This window comes from Bombina bombina, chromosome 5 (genome assembly GCF_027579735.1).
Source record: "Bombina bombina isolate aBomBom1 chromosome 5, aBomBom1.pri, whole genome shotgun sequence".
NCBI lineage: Eukaryota > Metazoa > Chordata > Amphibia > Anura > Bombinatoridae > Bombina > Bombina bombina.
In genome coordinates, this window is record NC_069503.1 from 745623648 (window position 1) to 745647666 (window position 24019).

General features: G+C 39.8%; 1 protein-coding gene across 1 annotated transcript in view; it reads right to left on the minus strand.

Annotated features, from left to right (window-relative positions):
• DCDC2 (doublecortin domain containing 2) overlaps positions 1 to 24019 on the minus strand; it is a 556437-nt gene that overhangs the window by 71192 nt on the left and 461226 nt on the right. The window contains exon 8 of the mRNA XM_053714795.1: positions 13029 to 13129. Coding sequence (XP_053570770.1) covers positions 13029 to 13129 — 101 coding nt within the window. The remainder of the gene's footprint in view (positions 1 to 13028; positions 13130 to 24019) is intronic.

The following is a 24019-nucleotide window of genomic DNA, read 5'->3' on the forward strand; positions in this document are numbered from 1 at the left end:
TGCAAAGTTTATCCTTGGAGAAATATTTCAAATACCATCAAATATAATTTTTGCCACAATCATCCAGTAAAATACACTATGGGACTTATTATCTGTGTCCAATCACAGTGGGCTACCTGGATTGTTGCGCTATAAGTTCTTCCGAGTTGCACGCACAAACCTCACATGTGCAATGTACTTTCATTTAAATCTCTCATACACATTGGAAGAAGACACCAGCAGCCGTAGCTAAATTCACATTACCAATCTGCACGGTAATATTCTGTTAATATTTAAATTAACAGCATTGCGATTGGCCACATGTCAGCCCGGCATTAATACGCTGCCTGCATTTATTATTACACAAGCACTGCCCCCTGCTCTCACGCGACCCTCAATTACCCTGTTCAGAGACGTCTGGGGGGAGTGAGAAACGCCACTTTAGAGCTGGCGTAGCAGCCAGAGCCGCTCTAAAGCTGTGTTTGCAGCTTTTTAAATGAACCCCATAATCTGAATTTATTTGTAAAGTATTTACAGCATTCCTATTATGTGACTACTGTAATTATAGATGTTGCATTGGACGCTGACATATGTGATGCACAAAGTAACTACATATGTGGAAAAAATCAAGATATACAGTAAAAGTATTAGCTGCAGTGCAAAAATGTAACTTTTCTTTGAAAATGTAGGTTTAGAAAATTACAAATGTTATTTAAAGGGACATTCAAATGTAGAAATGATATTCTCTAATTAGATCAGTGTTGGCCAATGGGGGCTGCTGATCAATATTTTAGAAGCCTTAAACGGAACATTTCGACACCAATCCGCAAGCGCTACCCAGGTGCTGAACCAAAAATAAGCCGGCTCCTAAGCTTACATTCTTGCTTTTCCAAATAAAGATACCAAGAAAACAAAGAAAAATGAATAATGGATTTAAAATATAAAGTTGCTTAAAATTGCATGCTCTATCTGAATAACAAAAGTTTAATCTTGACTAGACTATCAGCTTTAAGGGCTGCATATAAATATATTGCTATTAGAAAGTGAAAAAAAATATTGTCTAAAAAATGTCTAAGGCACAGAACCAGAGTTAGGAAAAGTTGCAGGGTACCTTTCTCCTTGCTTGACCCCCTGCAATCTGGATTCCGCCCCAAACACTCATCTGAGACTGCCCTTACCAAGGTTACTAACAATCTTATTTCTGCTAAAAGTAACGGCAACTACTCCATACTTAGCTTAATTGACCTCTCAGTTGCCTTTCGACACAGTTGACCACCCCCTCCTCCTACAGACCATTAGCTCTTTTGGCCTCTGTGACAATGCTCTTTCTTGGATTCACTCTTATCTTTCTCACAGGTCTTTTTCTGTGTCATTTGCTGGTGACCTCCTCTCCAATGCCTCTGTCTGTTGGAGTACCTCACGGATCTGTACTGGGTCCTCTACTCTTCTCCATTTATACTTCGTCCCTAGATAAACTTATCAACAGTTATGGCTTCAAATATCACCTCTATGCTGATGACACCCAGATCTACCTCTCCACCCCCACTCTCTCTCCCTCTGTCCTTTCTCATGTCAGCGACTGCTTATCTGGTATTTCTTGCTGGATGGCCTCTCACCACCTAAATTTTAACATGTCCAAGACTGAGTTCCTTCTAATCCCCCCCCCCCCCTCAAGCTCTATGCAGACTTGTGACTTTTCTATCTCTGTCGACGGCATAACCTTCTCCCCATCGCCCCAAGTCTGCTGCCTCAGAGTTACACTTGACTCAAATCTATCCTTCATCCCGAGATCCAATCACTTTCTTCATCCTGCCGCAACCACCTACGCAATATTTCCAAGATTCTCCCTTTTCTAAGTGCTAACACCACAAAGCAAACAATCCACTCCCTTGTTATTTCCCGGCTTGACTACTGCAATAACCTACTTACTGGACTTCCTCTTTCCCGCCTCTCCCCCCTTCAATCCATCCTAAATGCCCCTGCCAGGCTAATCCCCCTTTCCGGTCGCTCTGTATCTACTGCACCTCTCTGCGAGTCCCTTTATTGGCTCACCATTCACAGCAGAGTTAAATTCAAAATTCTCACCCTTACATACAAAGCTCTCACCAATGCCGCTCCCCACTACCTATCCTCTCTAATCAACAAGTATACTCCAGCTCGCCCACTAAGATCCAATAATGACCTGTGTTCCTTGCATCTTCGACTATCACCTCTTCCCATGCTAGACTGCAGGACTTCTGTTGTGCAGCAACTACCCTCTGGAACACCCTCCCTTGTCCTGTCAGGCTTTCCCCTAATCTTTCTTCTTTTAAATGCTCCTTGAAGACTTTTTTGGTCAGAGAAGCCTACCACCCAACTCAATAATAAATTAATTTCACTTAACATCTAACTCTGCATTAACATCTTTCTCAATCTTGCAGTCCTCACCTCCTGTTTCTCAACCTCCTACCCTTCTAGATTGTAAGTTTCCACAAATTTTTTATAATTGTTTTATTTAAATGAATTGAACCCATGGACAATGCTGCGGAATATGTTGGTGCTTTATAAATAAAGTATAATAATAATAATAATACCATCTGTCTTTTTTTCTGGCGCCACGAAAACTGTGGCACACATATTTAGTTCTGCTTTTCCTTGGGGCCGCAAACAGTAGTGCAGAGGGCCACATGGTGCCCTGGAATGGCCAGTTGGCCATCCCTGAGTTAGATCATGCAATTTCTGCATTGCTAACCCTAGAATTGTATTTGTTTAATCCCCCTCACAAAGGCGTAAACGCAAAGGTGAAATTATTCTTTGGAGATACAAGCATTTTGGCTTCTAAGCAGAATACAGCTGGCGATTGGCAGGCTGTGTGTCTCAGTGTTAATTTCGTCGACTAAAACTAGACTAAAATGACTATAAAACTAAAGAAATTCTAATGACTAAAATACGACTAAAACTAAAATGACATTTTAGTCAAAAAACTATGACTAAAACTAAATCAAAATGACATTTTAGTCAAAAGACTATGACTAAAACTAAATCAAAATTTGCTGACAAAAACATTTTATGCAAGTTGTTATAATCAATCCATATTCAATTACTGCTCTTTTGTAAAATTTACGAAACTTCATTTTGTTAAATTTTAAGATAAAGATATATATATACCACAACAGTTAAATCTGTTAAATCTGTATTGCATGTTCAAACCTTAATACCATAAAGGAGGAGTTTATAATAAGTTTGGAAGTTCTAGAGCAGTGCTAATATTGTTGCCGAAACATTTTTGAATCTGTGAACAATCAATTCCTATAGAAATAAGCATAAACCACGAATATGGGTTTAAGTTATGCTGTGCCTGTGATAGCTGCAGAAACTTTTTGTTGTGTTGAGTTTCTTGATACTTGTTTTAATTATTAACAGAGAACTGTTAAAGTTTTTATATTAGGTAATATGTTCAATACAGCCAATACAGTTTTTTTTATATATTTTAAAGTTGCACTTCTGTTTGTTTATGAAACTTGGTTTTATTTAATTTAAGTTTAATAAAGATGTTACATATCACAACGGCTAAATCTGTGTCTGTATTGCATGTTTAAACCTTAATACCATGAATATTAACAGGTGTTATGTTTACTCCTGGAGTATGTAATCAGTTTGCAAATGATACAGAAATGCTTAAATAATGCATTACACTTTAACTAAACCCCTTAGATTTTAGTTGACTAAAATCTACTGGAGATTTAGTCAACTAAAATGTATTGGAGATTCAGTCGACTAAAACTAGACTAAAACTAAAACAATTCAGATGACTAAAATATGACTAAAACTAAAATGGCATTTTAGTCAAAAGACTAAAATTAAGACTAAATTGAAACTTGCCATCAAAATTAACACTGGTGTGTCTGTGGCTCCTGACTGGCTTACTGATCTTTTTTTCTTATTTGGACCAATGTCAGTTTCTGTTCGGGACCAACTATGGGTAAGATTACAAGTTGAGCGCAAAATATCACTTCAGCAAAATCGATATTTGCGATCAACTTAGTAATACCAGCGCAATGCAAACGCGACCTCACGTTCACATTGCACTGAAGCATTGCGCTCTCAAGAGCGTGCTTCCATAGGCTCTAATGGGAGCCTCGTTCTTATGCTGTGAGACACGGCATGAGAACTAGCGCAGCGGGTAAGCTGCGCAGCAAATCTAAATATATATGTTTATGAAAATATACATATTTATTTTTATGTTATTATGTGTATATACACACATATATATATATATATATATATATATATATATATATATATATATATATATATATATATATAAAAGCAGGGCTCAAAATTTCCAGGGGTAAAAAGAGAGATTGAAGAGAGGAGGGAGTAGAAAAATATAGATGAGAGATGATAATTATAAAACAATTTTTCCAGTCTGCTATGACCTCACATTATTGCCAACACTCTCTGCTTTTTCTCATTTCAACAACTTCCTTTTTCTGCTCAGAATCCTAATTGATGTTGCTAACTGTGGTGTACTTATTTTTGTTAATGTATTACTGTATGTAGCATACAAAAAGTACTGAACAAATAGGTGTTTCACATTGGCTAAACATAAACAAAGAGGAGGGTTTAGTGGCTGTGGTGTGGGCGGGATCAAAAGTGGCAAGTAACATTTTGGGCTGGCTAGTTGCTTAGGGCTTGGAATTTTGAGCCCTGTATATAAGCATATACTGCAATGTAAAGGCACTTTGCTGTATTTTTTTTTCTAACACCCCACACCCGCCATCTTTAGCAATAACGAGCTCGCTATAGCAATAACCAGCCACTTGTAATGGCTGGTTATTTATCACATGCCCATAAGGCCTGATTATAACAATCCCCTAGTAAGAGGCCACTACATAGCCTTGACTGTTACAGAAAGCTGAGGATCCACTATGTGTCAGAATGATTAGCCATATCCAGAAAACAGAATTTATACTTACCTGATAAATTACTTTCTCCAATGGTGTGTCCGGTCCACGACGTCATCCATAACTTGTGGGAATATTCTCCTCCCCAACAGGAAATGGCAAAGAGCACAGCAAAAGCTGTCCACATAGTCCCTCCCAGGCTCCTCCCCCCCAGTCATTCGACCGACGGACAGGAGAAAAAAAGGAGAAACTATAGGGTGCCATGGTGACTGTAGTTAAAGAAAGAAATTTATCAAACCTGATTAAAAAACCAGGGCGGGCCGTGGACCGGACACACCGTTGGAGAAAGTAATTTATCAGGTAAGCATAAATTCTGTTTTCTCCAACATTGGTGTATCCGGTCCACGGCGTCATCCATAACTTGTGGGAACCAATACCAAAGCTTTAGGACACGGATGAAGGGAGGGAGCCAATCAGGTTACCTAAACAGAAGGCACCACGGCTTGCAAAACCTTTCTCCCAAAAATAGCCTCAGAAGAAGCAAAAGAATCAAATTTGTAGAATTTGGCAAAAGTGTGCAGAGAAGACCAAGTCGCTGCCTTACATATCTGATCAACAGAAGCCTCGTTCTTGAAGGCCCATGAGGAAGCCACAGCCCTAGTAAAGTGAGCTGTGATTCGTTCAGGAGGCTGCCGTCTGGCAGTCTCGTAAGCCAATCGGATGATGCTTTTCAGCCAAAAGGAAAGAGAGATAGCAGTAGCTTTTTGACCTCTCCTCTTGCCAGAATAAACGACAAACAGAGAAGACGTTTGTCTGAAATCCTTTGTTGCTTCTAAATAGAACTTTAAAGCACGGACTACATCTAAATTGTGTAACAAACGTTCCTTCTTTGAAACTGGATTCAGGCACAAAGAAGGCACAACTATTTCCTGGTTAATATTCTTGTTGGAAACAACTTTTGGAAGGAAACCAGGTTTAGTACGTAAAACAACCTTATCTGAATGAAACACCAGATAGGGCGGATTACACTGCAGAGCAGATAATTCAGAAACTCTTCTCGGAGAAGAAATAGCAACCAAAAACAGAACTTTCCAAGATAACAACTTGATATCTATGGAGTGTAAGGGTTCAAACGGAACCCCTTGAAGAACTGAAAGAACTAAATTTAGACTCCAGGGAGGAGTCAAAGGTCTGTAAACAGGCTTGATCCTGACCAAAGCCTGAACAAAAGCTTGAACATCTGGCACAGCTGCCAGTCGTTTGTGTAACAAGACAGATAAAGCAGAAATCTGTCCTTTTAGAGAACTCGCTGATAATCCCTTATCCAAACCCTCTTGGAGAAAGGAAAGGATCCTAGGAATTTTAATCTTACTCCATGAGAATCCCTTGGATTCACACCAACAGATATATGCTTTCCATATTTTATGGTAAATCTTTCTAGTCACAGGTTTTCTGGCTTGTACCAGAGTATCTATCACAGAATCCGAAAACCCACGCTTAGATAACATCAAGCGTTCAATTTCCAAGCCGTCAGCTGGAGAGAAACTAGATTTGGATGTTCGAATGGACCTTGTACTAGAAGATCCTGTCTCAAAGGTAGCTTCCATGGTGGAGCCGATGACATATTCATCAGGTCTGCATACCAAGTCCTGCGTGGCCACGCAGGAGCTATCAAAATCACCGAGGCCTTCTCCTGTTTGATCCTGGCTACCAGCCTGGGAATGAGAGGGAACGGTGGAAACGCATAAGCTAGGTTGAAGGTCCAAGGTGCCACTAATGCATCCACTAGAGTCGCCTTGGGATCCCTGGATCTGGACCCGTAGCAAGGAAGCTTGAAGTTCTGAAGAGACACCATCAGATCCATGTCTGGAATGCCCCATAATTGGGTCAATTGGGCAAATACCTCCGGGTGGAGTTCCCACTCCCCCGGATGGAAGGTCTGACGACTCAGATAATCCGCCTCCCAGTTTTCCACTCCTGGGATGTGGATCGCAGATAGGTGGCAGGAGTGATCCTCCGCCCATTTGATGATTTTGGTCACCTCTCTCATCGCCAGGGAACTCCTTCGTCATGTTGTCTGATTGGAATCTTATGAATCTGGCCTTTGCTAGTTGAGGCCAAGCCCTGAGAGCATTGAATATCGCTCTCAGTTCCAGAATGTTTATCGGGAGAAGGGACTCTTCCCTGGACCATAGACCCTGAGTTTTCAGGGAATCCCAGACCGCGCCCCAGCCTAATAGACTGGCGTCGGTCGTGACGATGACCCACTCTGGTCTGCGGAAGCTCATTCCCTGGGACAGGTGATCCTGGGTCAGCCACCAACGGAGTGAGTCTCTGGTCTTCTGATCTACTTGAATCACTGGAGACAAGTCTGTATAGTCCCCATTCCACTGTTTGAGCATGCACAGTTGTAATGGTCTTAGATGAATTCGCGCAAAAGGAACTATGTCCATTGCTGCAACCATCAACCCTACTACTTCCATGCACTGAGCTATGGAAGGCCGTAGAACAGAGTGAAGAACTTGACAAGCGTTTAGAAGCTTTGACTTTCTGACATCTGTCAGGAAAATCTTCATTTCTAAAGAATCTATTATTGTCCCCAAGAAGGTAACGCTTGTTGACGGAGACAGGGAACTTTTTTCTATGTTCACCTTCCACCCGTGAGATCTGAGAAAGGCCAGAACGATGTCTGTGTGAGCCTTTGCCTTTGAAAGAGACGACGCTTGTATTAGAATGTCGTCCAAGTAAGGTGCCACTGCAATGCCCCTTGGTCTTAGAACCGCTAGAAGGGACCCGAGTACCTTTGTGAAAATCCTTGGAGCAGTGGCTAGCCCGAATGGGAGAGCTACAAACAGGTAATGTTTGTCCAGAAATGCGAACCTTAGGAACTGATGATGATCTTTGTGGATAGGAATATGTAGATACGCATCCTTTAGATCCACGGTAGTCATAAATTGACCCTCCTGGATTGTAGGTAGAATCGTTCGAATAGTTTCCATTTTGAACGATGGCACTCTGAGAAATTTGTTTAGAATCTTTAAATCCAGAATTGGTCTGAAGGTTCCCTCTTTTTTTGGAACTACAAACAGATTTGAGTAAAACCCCCGTCCTTGTTCCACAGTTGGAACTGGGTGTATCACTCCCATTTTTAACAGGTCCTCTACACAATGTAAGAATGCCTGTCTCTTTATTTGGTTTGAAGATAAACGAGAGATGTGGAACCTTCCCCTTGGGGGTAGTTCCTTGAATTCTAGAAGATAACCCTGAGAGACTATTTCTAGTGCCCAGGGATCCTGAACATCTCTTGCCCAGGCCTGAGCAAAGAGAGAGAGTCTGCCCCCTACTAGATCCGGTCCTGGATCGGGGGCTACCCCTTCATGCTGTCTTGGTAGCAGCAGTAGGTTTCTTGGCCTGTTTACCCTTGTTCCAGCCTTGCATCGGTTTCCAAGCTGGTTTAGTCTGGGAAGCATTACCCTCTTGTCTAGAGGCTGCAGAGTTGGAGGCCGGTCCGTTCCTGAAATTGCGAAAGGAACGAAAATTGGACTTATTCTCAGCCTTGAAAGGCCTATCTTGTGGGAGGGCATGGCCCTTACCCCCAGTAATATCTGAAATAATCTCTTTCAATTGTGGCCCAAAGAGGGTCTTACCTTTGAAAGGGATATTAAGCAATTTTGTCTTGGAAGATACATCCGCTGACCAAGATTTTAGCCAGAGCGCTCTGCGCTCCACAATTGCAAACCCTGAATTTTTCGCCGCTAATCTAGCTAACTGCAAAGCGGCATCTAAAATAAAGAAATTAGCTAACTTAAGTGCGTGAATTCTGTCCATAACCTCCTCATACGGAGTCTCTCTACTGAGCGACTTTTCTAGTTCTTCGAACCAGAACCACGCCGCTGTAGTGACAGGAATAATACACGAAATAGGTTGAAGGAGGTAACCTTGCTGTACAAAAATCTTTTTAAGCAAACCCTCCAATTTTTTATCCATAGGATCTTTGAAAGCACAATTGTCCTCAATAGGAATGGTCGTGCGTTTGGCTAGTGTAGAAACTGCCCCCTCGACCTTAGGGACTGTTTACCATAAGTCCTTTCTGGGGTCGACCATAGGAAATAATTTCTTAAATATAGGAGGAGGGACAAAAGGTATGCCAGGCTTCTCCCACTCCTTATTCACTATGTCCGCCACCCGCTTGGGTATTGGAAAAGCGTCGGGGTGCACCGGGACCTCTAGGAACTTGTCCATCTTGCACAATTTTTCTGGGATGACCAAGTTGTCACAATCATACAGAGTAGATAGCACCTCCTTAAGCAGTGCGCAGAGATGCTCTAATTTAAATTTAAATGTCACAACATCAGGTTCTGCCTGCTGAGAAATTCTTCCTGAATCAGAAATTTCCCCATCTGACAAAACCTCCCTCATAGCCACTTCAGATTGGTGTGAGGGTATGACAGAGCAATTATCATCAGCGCCCTCCTGCTCTACAGTGTTTAAAACAGAGCAATCGCGCTTTCTCTGAAATGTAGGCATTTTGGATAAAATATTTGCTATGGAGTTATCCATTACTGCTGTCAATTGTTGCATAGTAACAAGCATTGGCACGCTAGAAGTACTAGGGGTCTCCTGCGTGGGCAAAACTGGTGTAGACACAGAGGGAGATGATGTAGAGCTATGTCTACTCCCTTCATCTGATGAATCATCTTGGGCAACTTTACTATCTGTGGCAGTACTGTCCTTACTTTGTTTGGACGCTATGGCACAATTATCACACATATTTGAAGGGGGAGACACTTTGGCTTCCATACACACAGAACATAGTCTATCTGAAGGCACAGACATGTTAAACAGGCTTAAACTTGTCAATACAGTACAAAAACCATTTTAAAACGAAACCGTTACTGTCTCTTTAAATTTTAAACAGGGCACACTTTATTACTGAATAAGTGAAAAACTATGAAGGAATTGTTCAATTTTAACCAAATTTTCACCACAGTGTCTTAAAGCATTCAAAGCATTGCACCCCAAATTTCAGGCTGTTAACCCTTAAAATGTGGAAACCGGAGCCTTTAACAGTTTTAACCCCCTTACAGTCCCAGCCCCAGCCTTTGCTGCGACTTCACCAAACCCAGGGGAGTATACGATACCAAATGAAGCCTTCTAGGAACCTTTTCAACTAATTCCAGACCCACACGCATGCAGCTGCATGTATTGCTCTCAAAAGTAACTGTGCAGTAATGGCGCGAAAATGAGGCTCTGTCTACTACAGAGAAGGCCCTTCCTGACTGAGGTTTCTAAACCAGTGCCTGACGTAAAAAAAACGTTCCCCAAAGTTATAAAGTGTGAATTTCAACATCAAACTGTATAAAAAGCCTAAATAAAGCAATCGATCTAGCTCATAAAAGTGTCTACCAGTTTTATAGCCCATATTAAGCCCTTTATTCAGTTTGAGACTAAGAAAATGGCTTACCGATCCCCATGAGGGGAAAAATGACAGCCTTCCAGCATTACACAGTCTTGTTAGAAATATGGCTAGTCATACCTTAAGCAGAAAAAGTCTGCTAACTGCTCCCCCCAACTGAAGTTATCTCATCTCAACAGTCATGTGTGGGAACAGCAATCGATTTTAGTTACTGCTGCTAAAATCATACTCCTCTCACAAACAGAACTCTTCATCTTTTTCTGTTTCAGAGCAAATAGTACATACCAGCACTATTTTAAAATAACAAACTCTTGATAGTAGAATAAAAACTACAACTAAACACCACATACTCTTCACCATCTCCGTGGAGATGCTACTTGTTCAGAGCGGCAAAGAGAATGACTTGGGGGGCGGAGCCTGGGAGGGACTATGTGGACAGCTTTTACTGTGCTCTTTGCCATTTCCTGTTGGGGAGGAGAATATTCCCACAAGTTATGGATGACGCCGTGGACCGGACACACCAATGTTGGAGAAATAGGCAACTACACAACAGTACCCCAGTGGAAAGGATAAACAATGAAATAATAAAAATATTGTCCTGGCACCCCCAGGGTTAAACAATTACATGGCGGGGACTGGTGGAATGATAGAGACACTCATACAGGGTTAGCCATAACAGGAATTAGTAATCATGAGTCTCAGAGATTCTCCCCCCTTATTGGCAATCTCCCTCTCTCCCCAAATCTTTCCCTCCACTCCTCTTGTTTGGTACTTGGGCACTTTACTATAATTTATAGCCTCTTCTTGTTGATACACTGGACTTGCTATCCACACTTTTGACAGACAGCAATGATAATCAAATGATACACTTCTAATTATGTCTTTATATCGTCTTCGGAGCACTTATTGTACTTCCTACACCCTGAAAAGACAGGGAGAGGGGTTATTATCCATTACATTCTATTATGAAGGTGGATAGAGACTTGTTTCTTCAACAGTGAGTGAGCACATTCCAGTTATTGCTTCGTATACCTATTTTTGTTAGAAACTGAATACCCAGGTAATATGGATGCTGTATCTGACCTGAGGTCTGATTTGGGCAAATAGCTGACAGTTGTTATAGGTGTGAGAGTCTGCCTAAGGTCTGATGTGGGCATAAGACTGACAGTAGTTATAGGTGCGAGAGTCTGACCTGAGATCTGATGTGGGAACATGGCTGACAGTGGTTATAAGTGTGAGAGTCTAACCTGAGGTCTGATGTGGGCATATAGCTGACAGTAGTTATAGGTGTGAGAGTCTAACCTGAGGTCTGATGTGGGCATATAGCTAACAGTAGTTATAGGTGAGAGAGTCTGACCTGAGGTCTGATGTGGGCATATGGCTGATAGTAGTTATAGGTGTGAGAGTCTGCCTGAGGTCTGATGTGGGCATGTGGCTGACAGTAATTATAGGTGTAAAAGTCTGACCTGAGGTCTGATGTGGGAATATAGCTGACAGAAGTTATAGGTGTGAGAGTCTGCCTGAGGTCTGATGTGGGCATGTGGCTGACAGTAATTATAGGTGTGAGAGTCTGACCTGAGGTCTGATGTGGGAATATAGCTGACAGAAGTTATAGGTATGAGAGTCTGATGTGGGCATATAGCTGACAGTAATTATAGGAGCGAGAGTCTGACCTGAGGTCTGATGTGGGCATATAGCTGACCGTAGTTATAGTAGTTATAGGTGTGAGAGTCTGACCTGAGGTCTGATGTGGGCATATGGCTGACAGTAGTTATAGGTTGAGAGTCTGACCTGAGGTCTGATGTAGACATATAGCTGACAGTAGTTATAGGTGCGAGAGTCTTACCTGAGGTCTGATGTGGGCACATGGCTGACACTAGTTATAGGTGTGAGAGTCTGCCTGAAGTCTGATGTGGGCATATGGCTGACAGTAGTTAAAGGTGTGAGAGTCTGACCTGAGGTCTGAAGTGGACATATAGCTGACAGTAGTTATAGGTGTGAGAGTCAGACCTGAGTTTAGATGTAGGCACATGGCTGACAGTGGCTACCAGTTCGAGAGTCTGACCTGAGGTCTGATAAAGACATACAGTATATCTGACATTAGCTACTGGGTCATAGGTCTGACTTAAGGTCTGACAGTGGCTTCAGGACCATGCATTTAGTGTAATGTGGGATTATAATTTGACAGTGTATGCGGACAATGGTTTTATTAACATATTTCTGTGGGCATATGGCTGACAAGCGCTTTGTGTTCATGGGGCATAATTTGAGGTGTACTCTTCACCCCACCTACAGCTTTTTTGAACATAAAATGCTGTAACAAATATAAGATTTTATTTTTACCATTTATTTCTCTATAACATACATAATTTTCATATAGAAATATGTTGTAATGAATGTACACACTTTACAGTGAACCTAACACAACCTGTTAATCAGTGCTAGAGAAGCAAAGAAACAGTAATATATATTTCATGCATTATGTGAGACTACCCAGGGCAAGTTTCTGTTTAAAAATTTACCTTTCTCTGCTTATTTAAAATATATACTCTGAGTATTCTAAAAGGTTTCAAATATAAGGCACTCTTCTCCATTTCAGATTTAATTAGCTGCTAGAATATGAGGATTCAAATGAGTCCTTTATAGCCTCCCAGTCTCAGCTGCTAGTGTTGAGCAGGCTAACAATTTGTATTATTTTTCTTTTTCTCATTACCATTTGATGGCTTAAAAGCTGTAAGGCAAATTACCTGATCAACCGGAACTTCCACTTTAGTGTTTTCATCTTCCTGAACTTCTGCTGCCCCCCACATTTCTGGTCTGTCTTCACAAGCTTTGAAAATACCATCATCTGCAAAAATTAGAAGAAGAAATGATTTCTCTGAAATACGGCTCAATTCTGGCCCTTTGTGGCAGAATAAAATTACTACACCATTATTTCTAATAAACTGACAATTCAGCAAAAATTCAATTACATGAATTGCCACTGTAATACAGTGCTCACATGCCTTAGAATTATCACAAATAATGTGTTATGTGTTGCAAATAACAGGTGAATAAATTACTAGCACTAGTGCATTAGTGCTTATTTCAAATATTATTTAATTATGGGTAAAAGGTGAACATAATTCAAATGCATTCATCATAATAGATTACATAATATTCATTTCTACCATGGCTCTATTTCTAGATAATTTTATTTTCTATGAAGACACAGGCTTAGAGCTCGCTTCCATTGAGCTGTTAAAAATGGAGCCGTAAGCTACCGAAGCCGCCGACAGCTAAAAGTAATTTACGGCTCCATTTTAGTACCAGGTTTCCATTGAAAAGGTTTCCGCTTTTCGAGCGGTCGCTCTTTTCTTGTAGCTGTAAGTTAGCGTTGTATTAACGCTTCTATCCGATGCCCGATTTCTACAACATTAATAGGCTACTATGGTAACCTGAACTTACACTACACTATCGCATATACGACGCCGCATACTAGAATTGTGCCGTATATTTTACCCGTTGCTCGCTGTTAAAATAAAATCAAACACCTAACGCATGCGCAATATCTACCTCTCAACCGCAACCCCCCCACCGTAATAACTAATGTATTAAGCCCTAATCCGCAATGCCACTACAACGCAAACTATCTATAAAATCTATTAACCCCTAATCCGCAATACCCCATCGAAAAAGTTTCTATTTAAACTATTAACCCCTGATCCGCCATCCCCCACAATGCAATCTAGCTATTTAAACTATTAACAACTAATCTGCCAATAACCCACATCGCAATTAACCTAATAAATCTATTAACCCCTAAACCGCCAATAACCTACATTGCAATTAACTAATCACTAAGCCCCCTAACTTAACACTCCCTAAATTAACCCCATTACATAAATTAAAATAATCCTAAATTACAATTAAAATGAAAAACCTAACATTACTTTAAAAATAAAAAACTTAGTTTAAATGAAGCAAAAATTACAGAAAATAAAAAAGTCTAACATTACATAAAATAATAAACAATATTATCAAAAATAAAAAAATTAAACATAATACCTATTAAATTAACCCCCCACCCAAAATAAAAACACCCCCTAACCTAATACTAAACTACCAATAGCCCTTATAATGGCCTTTTGTAGGGAATTGCCCTAAAATAAAAAGCTATTTTCCTTAAAAAAAATACTAAGTCCCCCCACTAACAGTAAAACCCCCCACCCACCCACCAAACCCCCCAAAATAAAAAAACTAACACTAAAAAAACTACCCATTTCCCCTAAAGTGCATTGCTCTTAAAAGGGCAATCAGCTCTTTTACTGCCCTTAAAAGGACATTCTTTTAAGACTGACCAGAAATCCCTAATCTAAAAAATAAAAAGTCTAACTCTAACCCCCAGAAAGGTACTCATGGTTCCTGAAGTCCGGCGGTGAAGTTTTCTTCTAAGCAGTGACCTCTTCTATCTTCATCCTGGACTGCGGAACTGAAGACCGGCGACCGCGGAACCATGGAGTGTGGAGGATCCTCTTCGTATGATCTCGCTGTACACTGAATAGTGAATTTAAGGTGCATGATTAAATATGGCGTCCCTTGCATTCCTATTGGCTGATTTGATTCTTCAAATTCAAATCAGCCAATAGGATGAGAGCTACTGAAATCCTATTGGCTGTTCTAATCAGCCAATAGGATTTCAGTAGCTCTCATCCTATTGGCTGATTTGAAATGTTAGTTTTTTTTTAATTTAAATTGTAATTTAGGATTATTTTAAGTTATGTAATGGAGTTAATTTAGGGGTTGTTAGGTTAGGGGGCTTAGTGATTAGTTAATTGCGATGTAGGTTATTGGCGGTTTAGGGGTTAAAAGATTTATTAGGTTAATTGTGATGTGGGTTATTGTCAGATTAGGGGTTAACAGTTTAAATCGCTAGATTGCGTTGTAGGGGATGGCGGATTAGGGGTTAATAGTTTAAATAGATACTTTGCAATGTGGGGTCTTGCGGATTAGGGGTTAATAGATTTTATAGATAGTTTGCAATGTGGGGGGATTAGCGGTTAATAGATTTTATAGATAGTTTGCATTGTGGGGGCATTGCGGATTAGGGAGTTAATAGATTTAATAGATGATTTGCGTTGTGGGGGCATTGTGGATTAGGGGTTAATAGTTTAAATAGGTAGTTTGCGTTGTGGGGCATGGCGGTTTAGAGGTTAATAGATTATAAATTGCAATGTGGGGGGGATGGCGGATAGAGGGGTTTTGATGTGTCGGGTAAGATATCAATGGGATAAAGGTCTCAAAGAGCACTTTTTTCCTGTTTGAGCTGGGTGTTATTTTTGTTAGTGTACCGGCAGCCTCCAACAGTGTATTAACGGTTTGCGCGGGCATTGGAAACCGGGTTTTATTTAAAGATTAGCGGCTTCCTATAATTTGCATGGGACACAATAATGTTTTTGGCAGCCGGAGTCCGGTTGCCGAAATTGGGTTATAGCGGGCCGTTGGAAGCAGTCGATAAACGAGATCCTATATGATCGGGCTGATTGACACTCCCTGCTAGAGGCTGATTGTCCGCCAATCTGCAAGAACTGTTTGTGCAATGATAAATGCCGACAGCATATACTGTTGGCATTTATCGTTGTGCGGCGGACACGATACACTACATCGTATCATGTCCGCTCGCACTTTCATAAATCGGCCCCTAAGTATTATCACTACCAATTCCTATGTAACTAGTGCTCTACCCAGCATGAGAACACTCTTAGCATGTGTGCCCGAACAGCCATATAGTGTGCACAACCCTAATGCTGAGCCTGAACTCCAGTTCTCAGAAAAAGCTCACACCTTTCACTCTGACCGGAGTACCATTTTACTCCAGAATTTATATGAACAAATTTGAGATAATAATCTAAATTGTTTAGTTTATGAATAAGTGTGTTTAGCACTGGTCATTTGTAAAAATGAATTGTAAAAGGGACAGGAAACTCCAACATTTTCTTTCATGATTTGGATATAACATACAGTTTTAAACAGCTTTACCATTTACTTCTATTATCAAATTTGTTTCCTTCTCTTATTATCCTTTGCTGAAGGAAAAACAATGCACTACTGGCAGCTAGCTAAACACATCTAGTTAACCAATCACAAGAGATGAATGTGTGCAGGCACCAATCATCAGATTGCTCCTACTAGTGTATGATATGTGCATATTCTTATTCAAACAGGGATACCAAGAAAACAAAGCACATTTGAAAACAGAAGTGAATTTAAAAGTGTTTTAAAATTACATGATATATCTGAATCTGCAAGTTTAATTTCCTATTCCTTTAATATTGTGAATAATTGCTTTTTTTTGCTGTCAGTCAGTTGTTAAAGAAAATATAACATTGTTATAGTGTTTTGTGTTTGAATAGTTATATTGTATAAGTTTGAACACTGCTACAACCACTTCCAATGATTTTACTATTCAGCATGAATTTACTTATTTGTCATTAAAATGCCTATGATAATTTTGCAGGAATTTTTTTTACATACAACGTTCACAACAAAATACACATAAGCCCCAACATTTCTTGGATACGTGCAGAATAAATCAACATTTTATAAATATACCCCCTACACACACCACCACCATTGATCTTTTCAATTAAAAATCTCCAGTATTATTCTGTTCAACTTAATTTAACAACCACATCAAATATGTGTACTGTTATTACAAAAGCCCTTGCATGTAGCATCTATATTACCTCACAAATGGCATTGGCCATTTTATTACATTCTCAGAGGACTGAGCTTATCTTTTGATGAACGGATGGAAGTAAGGTAAAGGTATTGCATATACAGTATATTCTGATTCCCTTAAAGGGACAGTCTACTCCAGAATAGTTTTTGTTTAAAAAGATGGATATCACGTTATATTAATTTAACTTTTTACCTTTGTGATTACCTTGTATCTAAGACTCTGCAGACTGCCCCCTTATTTTAGTTCTTTTGACAGAGTTGCATTTTAGCCAATCAGTGCCCTCTCATAAGTAACTTCATGGGCGTGAGCACAATGTTATCTACAAGGCACACATACGCCCTCTAGCTGTCAAAAACTGTCAAATGCATTCAAATAAGAGGCGGCCTTCAAGGGCTTAGAAAATAACATATGAGCCTACCTCGCTTTAGCTTTCAACTAAGAATACCAAGAGAACAAAGCAAATTTGATTATAAAAGTAAATTTGAAAGCTATTTAAAATTACATGCCCTATCTGAATCATGAAAGTTTAATTTTGACTAGACTGACCCTTTAATATGCAGCAGAACAATTTCTGCAAAACAAATAATTGAGGTTCTCAAGAAGACTTTACCTACAAGCTTTGGAAACACAAACGTGCTGCTTATTTTAAATTGACATTCACTGAACAGCATGGGAGCATTGCTTCAATGTCTACAATTCCCGCTATACTTTCCTGTTACAAAATCAGTTGGAGGATATTTTTGTTGAAATAAATTGGCTTCTTCTTTTGAGGCTGGATCATTGAGCAGCATTCAGAAGTGGTTCTAAACTATAACATTTTAGGGAATGCAAAACGTTGACCACAAAAGTCACATATCAAGGCGGTGATATACTAGAAGGGTGGTTATTTTTTACTACGTATTCTGATGGGGTATTTTTAAATCTTCCTCTGTTATCTCTATCCTTGCGGTGCCTGGAGCACTAGATATTTATATATATATATATATATATATATATATATTTATTAAAATGCATTGCATTTGACAGCTTTGATATTTGAGCATGCTACAGTAATGCAGTAAAGCCCCCCCCCCCCCCCCCCCCCCACATGAATTGTCATTGTGGTATGGCCTAGGTGAGTAGCCAAAGTGCAAGGGAAGAACCAGAGGGCAAGATGGAAAATGAGACATGACATGGGGACACTCCAATGCTAAGGTAACCAAGAAAAGAAGATGGTAAAGAAACCAGGCTGTCATAAAACAAGTCAAAAAGAGGGTTCTAAAATAGGTTAAACTGTGTCACTATTAGAAGAGACAAAAACTTGTATAAAAAGTGTGTGAAAGTAAAATACATTAAAATATTCTTTGATGTATCAAAATAATGTAGATGTGTTTGTCCCTGTACACCTATGGAGCCGTATTAGTTGTCTTTAACAGCCAGTGACTAACTGATACTCGTGTAAGAGTTATGCCTAAGAATGCAATATTTGCTAATTTCAATATGTATAAAAACAGTTTGACTTATTCCTTTACTTTAAAAAAGATACCTAAGGACAAATGAGGCCACTAGAAGGGAGTTGATGCATCTGTTAGCAACTGAGACTATTGTGTATTGAATCTTTGTTTCTAGTTATTTAGATAGGCAGTTCCCTGTCACTAGAGGTAAGATTTTTGTTTTTCTATGCATGTTGGTGCATAGTGGGTCATGTCTATTACTGGCATAACAAGGTGAATGCCTTAAACAGTTGAAGTCACGTTATGCCACTGAGAAGTTTTATACTTATATTCTCCTCTAAGTAACAACAATATTCTGGGACACTGTGGGCTAGATTACAGGTGAAGAGCTTTTAATAGAGTAGTGTGCAATATTTTGAACTGTCTCGTGCTATGAATAACACACAATCGGGTATTAGAAGTAGATTGTTAAGAAACCTCTAAACATAGACAGAACTTCTTGTAGCACATCCTGTCTATACTTGCATTGGCTAGACCAGACAGCATTATTAGCACGCTCATTATGCTAATTCAAGTAATGAGTTAAGTGAGCCACTCAAGTGCAATCCAAAAGATTGCTGTAAAATGTTGCTGTTTTTGAGACCTGAAGTAAATTATTATCAATAGTATAGCACAAAACTGAAGATCTCCATACATCAAAACGCTGCTGCAGGTATCACGGCTCAACGCTGAATTTAAATAAGTCTTGGGTAACAGAGAGGCTGGGTGCAAGCAAACAAATGGCCGGAACCAAGCCATATATTCATGAAACAAAAAAAGAGAGGGGGGTCCTGTACACTTAAACTAAATTTTCAAAAGTCTTTATTTCATAAATAAGTTAAAACAGCATTGAGGATTAGCATGGAGGAATAGCCACAGATTCTATGAGTAAGCTCCAGCTATGGGCACGAAATGCATAAGCTAAGGCTATTCCTCCATGGCGTTTTAACTTATTTATGAAATAATGCCTTATGGTTTTACTTTAAGTGTGCAGCAACCCACTCTTGCGCACCATTAATTTAGCACACCTGTTCTATCTGACATGAAGGTGTAAGTGTGCCCTTGAATATTACTCAAGCAATACAAAATAACTGTGACCTTGTAATATAGGCACAAAAATAAAAGTGCCATTGACTGCACTAAAGCAGTTAATGCACAACATTAATATTTTTGTGCCCCACTTGCAATCTAGTCTGGTATGTGTTATTCTGAAACTATATTTTAATGGCTATTCTTTCATATGCAAGGCAGAACTTATTACTCTTTAAATGAACATGAAACCAATGTTTTTATTCTGTTATGAATCCAATCAGATCATACAATTTTGAAGAACTTTCCATTATACTTCAATTTTTTTAAATTTGCTTCATTCTCTTGGTATCCTTTTTTGAAGGAGCAGCAATGCACTACTGGGAGCTAGCAGAACACATCTGTTGAGTCAATGACAAGAGTCATATATGTGTAGTCATTAATCACCAGCTAGCTCCCAGTAGTCAGCCTAAATTAGATTAAAAAAGTAATTTGTGGAATGTTGTTTAAAATTGAATGCACTATATTAATCATGAAAGTTTAATGTTGAATTTATTATCTCTTTAATGAATAAATAAAGGATTTTTTTTTCTGAATTCAAAATTAGAAACACATAAAAAACTAATGTTTCTGTAGTTGTAATCAAGATGTTACATATAAATAGCAGTTCCTAGTTTGGTGAGCAGTTTTGTACAGAGGAACAAATTATGCAATAGGGATTGCTTGATTTTTGTAGTATGTAAATTTAATCTGTCCTTAACTCGCCACAGAAGATGAGGTAAGTCAAGGTACACCACCTTTGGAATTCTTCTTAAAGGAGTAGTCTAGTCAAAATTAAACTTTCATGATTCAGATAGAGCATGCAATTTTAATCCCTTGAGTGCTAACGACGGCTCTGAGCCATTGCAGAGTTTCCCACTCTGGTGCTAACCATGGCTAAGAGCCGTTGCTAGCACTCTCCCGCCTTGAGGGAGATCTGGGGGCTCCCATCCGCTCCTACCTCGGCGATCGGGCTGTATAGTGACAGGCATCGCCGGGGCTTCACGTTATGTGCGGTGACATCATGCACAATGACGTGATGACGTCACTGTGCAACTTTATTTATAATTCACAATGTTAAGTATAGGAGCAGGGGGCATGCTGCTTAGAAGCCTGTATCTCAGGCATCTAAGCAGCTACAGACCCCCAAGAACCTCCCCCCCCACCTTAAAACAGTTTAGCACCCAGGTGGGAAAGTGCTTAGCACTCAAAGGGTTAAGCAACTTTCTAATTTACCCCTATTATTAATGTGGTGTGGTGCGCAGCAGCATTTAGCGGCCTTCTAATTACCAAAAACTAATGCGAAAGCCATATATGTCTGCTATTTCTGAAGAAAAGGGATCCCAGAGAAGCATTTACAGCCATTTGTGCTAGAATTGCACAAGCTGCTTGTAAATAATTTTAGTGAGAAACCTAAAGTTTGTGAAAAAGATAACATTTTGTTTAATTTGATCGTATTTGGCAGTGAAATGGTGGTATGAAATATACCAAAATGGACCTAGATCAATACTTTGGGTTGTTTACTAAAAAAAATATATATACGTGTGAAGGGTTATTCAGTGATTCTTGACAATATCACTGTAACAATGTAACTATCGCTAATTTTCAGGAAAAAAAAAATGTGCTACTTTGTATTTATTGCCCTATAACTTGCAAAAAAAAGCAAAGAACATGTAAACATTGGGTATTTCTAAACTCAGGACAAAATTTAGAACCTATTTAGCATGGGTGTTTTTTGGTAGTTGTAGATGTGTAACAGATTTGGGGGGTCAAAGTTAGAAATAGGGTGTAATTTTCAATTTTTTCATCATATTTTATATTTTTTTATAGTAAATAATAGGATATGATGAAAATAATGGTATCTTTACAAACTCCATTTAATGGCGAAAAAACAAAATTTATGCTTACCTGATAAATTTCTTTCTTTTGCGATGTATCGAGTCCCCGGATTCATCCTAACTTGTGGGATATTGTCCTTCCTGACAGGAAGTAGCAGAGAGAGCACCACAGCAGAGCTGTCTATATAGCTCCCCCCTTAACTCCACCCCCCAGTCATTCGACCGAAGGCCAAGGAAGAAAAGGAGAAACTATAAGGTGCAGAGGTGACTGAAGTTTACATAAAAAAATACTATCTGTCTTGAATAGACAAGGCGGGCCGTGGACTCGGTACATCGCAAAAGAAAGAAATTTATCAGGTAAGCATAAATTTTGTTTTCTTTTGCATGATGTACCAAGTCCACGGATTCATCCCAACTTGTGGGATACCAATACCAAAGCTTTAGGACACCGATGAAGGGAGGGACAAGACAGGAACCTAAACGGAAGGCACCACTGCTTGCAAAACCTTTCTCCCAAAAATAGCCTCCGAAGAAGCAAAAGTATCAAATTTATAAAATTTTGAAAAGGTATGAAGTGACGACCAAGTCGCAGCCTTACAAATCTGTTCAACAGAAGCATCATTTTTAAAAGCCCATGTGGAAGCTACCGCTCTAGTAGAATGAGCTATAATCCTTTCAGGAGGCTGCTGTCCAGCAGTCTCATAAGCCAAACGGATGATGCTTTTCAGCCAAAAGGTAAGAGAAGTCGCCGTAGCCTTTTGACCCCTACGCTTTCCAGAATAGACAACAAACAAAGAAGATGTTTGACGAAAATCTTTGGTTGCCTGCAAATAAAATTTCAAAGCACGAACCACGTCCAAATTGTGCAACAGACGTTCCTTCTTACAAGAAGGATTAGGACACAGAGAAGGAACAACAATTTCTTGATTGATATTCCTGTTAGTAACAACCTTAGGTAGGAACCCAGGCTTGGTACGCAAAACCACCTTATCAGCATGGAACACAAGATAAGGAGAGTCACACTGTAATGCAGATAGTTCAGAAACGCTTCAAGCTGAAGAGATAGCAACTAGGAACAAAACTTTCCAAGATAAAAGCTTAATATCTATGGAATGCATGGGTTCAAACGGAACCCCCTGAAGAACTCTAAGAACTAAATTTAGACTCCATGGCGGAGCAATAGGTTTAAACACAGGCTTAATTCTAACTAAAGCCTGACAAAAAGCCCAAACATCTGGAACATCTGCCAGATGCTTGTGCAACAGATATCTGTCCCTTTAGGGAACTAGCTGATAATCCTTTCTCCAATCCCTCTTGGAGAAAAGACAAAATCCTAGGAATCCTGATTTTACTCCAGGAGAAGCCTTTGGATTCGCACCAAAAAAGATATTTACGCCATATCTTATGATAAATTTTCCTGGTAACAGGCTTTCGAGCCTGAATCAAGGTATTTATGACTGACTCAGAGAAACCCCGCTTTGATAGAATCAAGCGTTCAATCTCCAAGCAGTCAGTTGCAGAGAAATTAGATTTGGATGCTTGTCCAGAAAGGCAAACCTGAGGAACTGGTGATGATCTTTGTGGATAGGAATGTGCAGATACGCATCCTTTAAGTCCACGGTGGTCATATATGGACCCTCCTCGATCAATGGTAAGATAGTCTGAATGGTCTCCATCTTGAAAGGTGGAACTCTTAGGAATTGGTTTAGGATCTTGAGATCCAGAATTGGTCTGAAGGTTCCCTCCTTTTTGGGAACTATAAACAGATTGGAGTAGAACCCCTGCCCCTGTTCTGCTTTTGGAACTGGGCAGATCACTCCCATGGTAAAAAGGTCTTCTAAACAGCGTAAGAATGCCTCTCTTTTTGTCGGGTTTACAGACAATTGAGAAAGATGGAACCTCCCCCTTGGAGGGGAATCCTTGAAATCTAGAAGGTATCCCTGGGTTACAAGTTCTACTGCCCAGGAATCCTGAACGTCTCTTGCCCAGGCCTGAGCAAAGAGAGAGAGTCTGCCCCCTACTAGATCCGGTCCCGGATCGGGGGCTACCCCTTCCTGCTGACTTAGTGGCAGCAGCAGGCTTTTTTAATATTACTATTTCATGATGGGTTTAGCGCTCTAACATACACGTGACCTGGTTAGCGCTCCTTTGAAGTCTGTGGGGAAAAAGGTTAATGGGGTTGCGATTTTTTTCCACGCATCAGGTCCTTGCTTGCGCGCAAACTTTTTACATTCAACTTGTAATACAAGCACAACACGATGTGTGCAAAAAGTCTCCATGTACCAAAAGTTAATGCGTGAGTGGTAGTAGTGGAGTAAATCATATAGTTCTGTACTATAGTATTAATAGTAATTGTTAACTTAAAGTATTAAAAAGTGTGAAATTTTACTGTTTGTAATATGAGCACGATGCGCATGCTAATAGTGCTCCCTACATTATTCGTTAAAAGTATAGGACACAATAAAAAAGTTTTGGCAACATTAAAGGGACAGTCAACACCAGAATTTTTCAGAGCTGTCTCCATGGTAAATTCCTGTGCATGAGCTCAATGTTATCTATATGAAACACGTGAACTAATGCCCTCTAGTGGTGAAAAATGCACAACAAAATGCATTTAGATTAGAGGCGGCCTTCAAGGT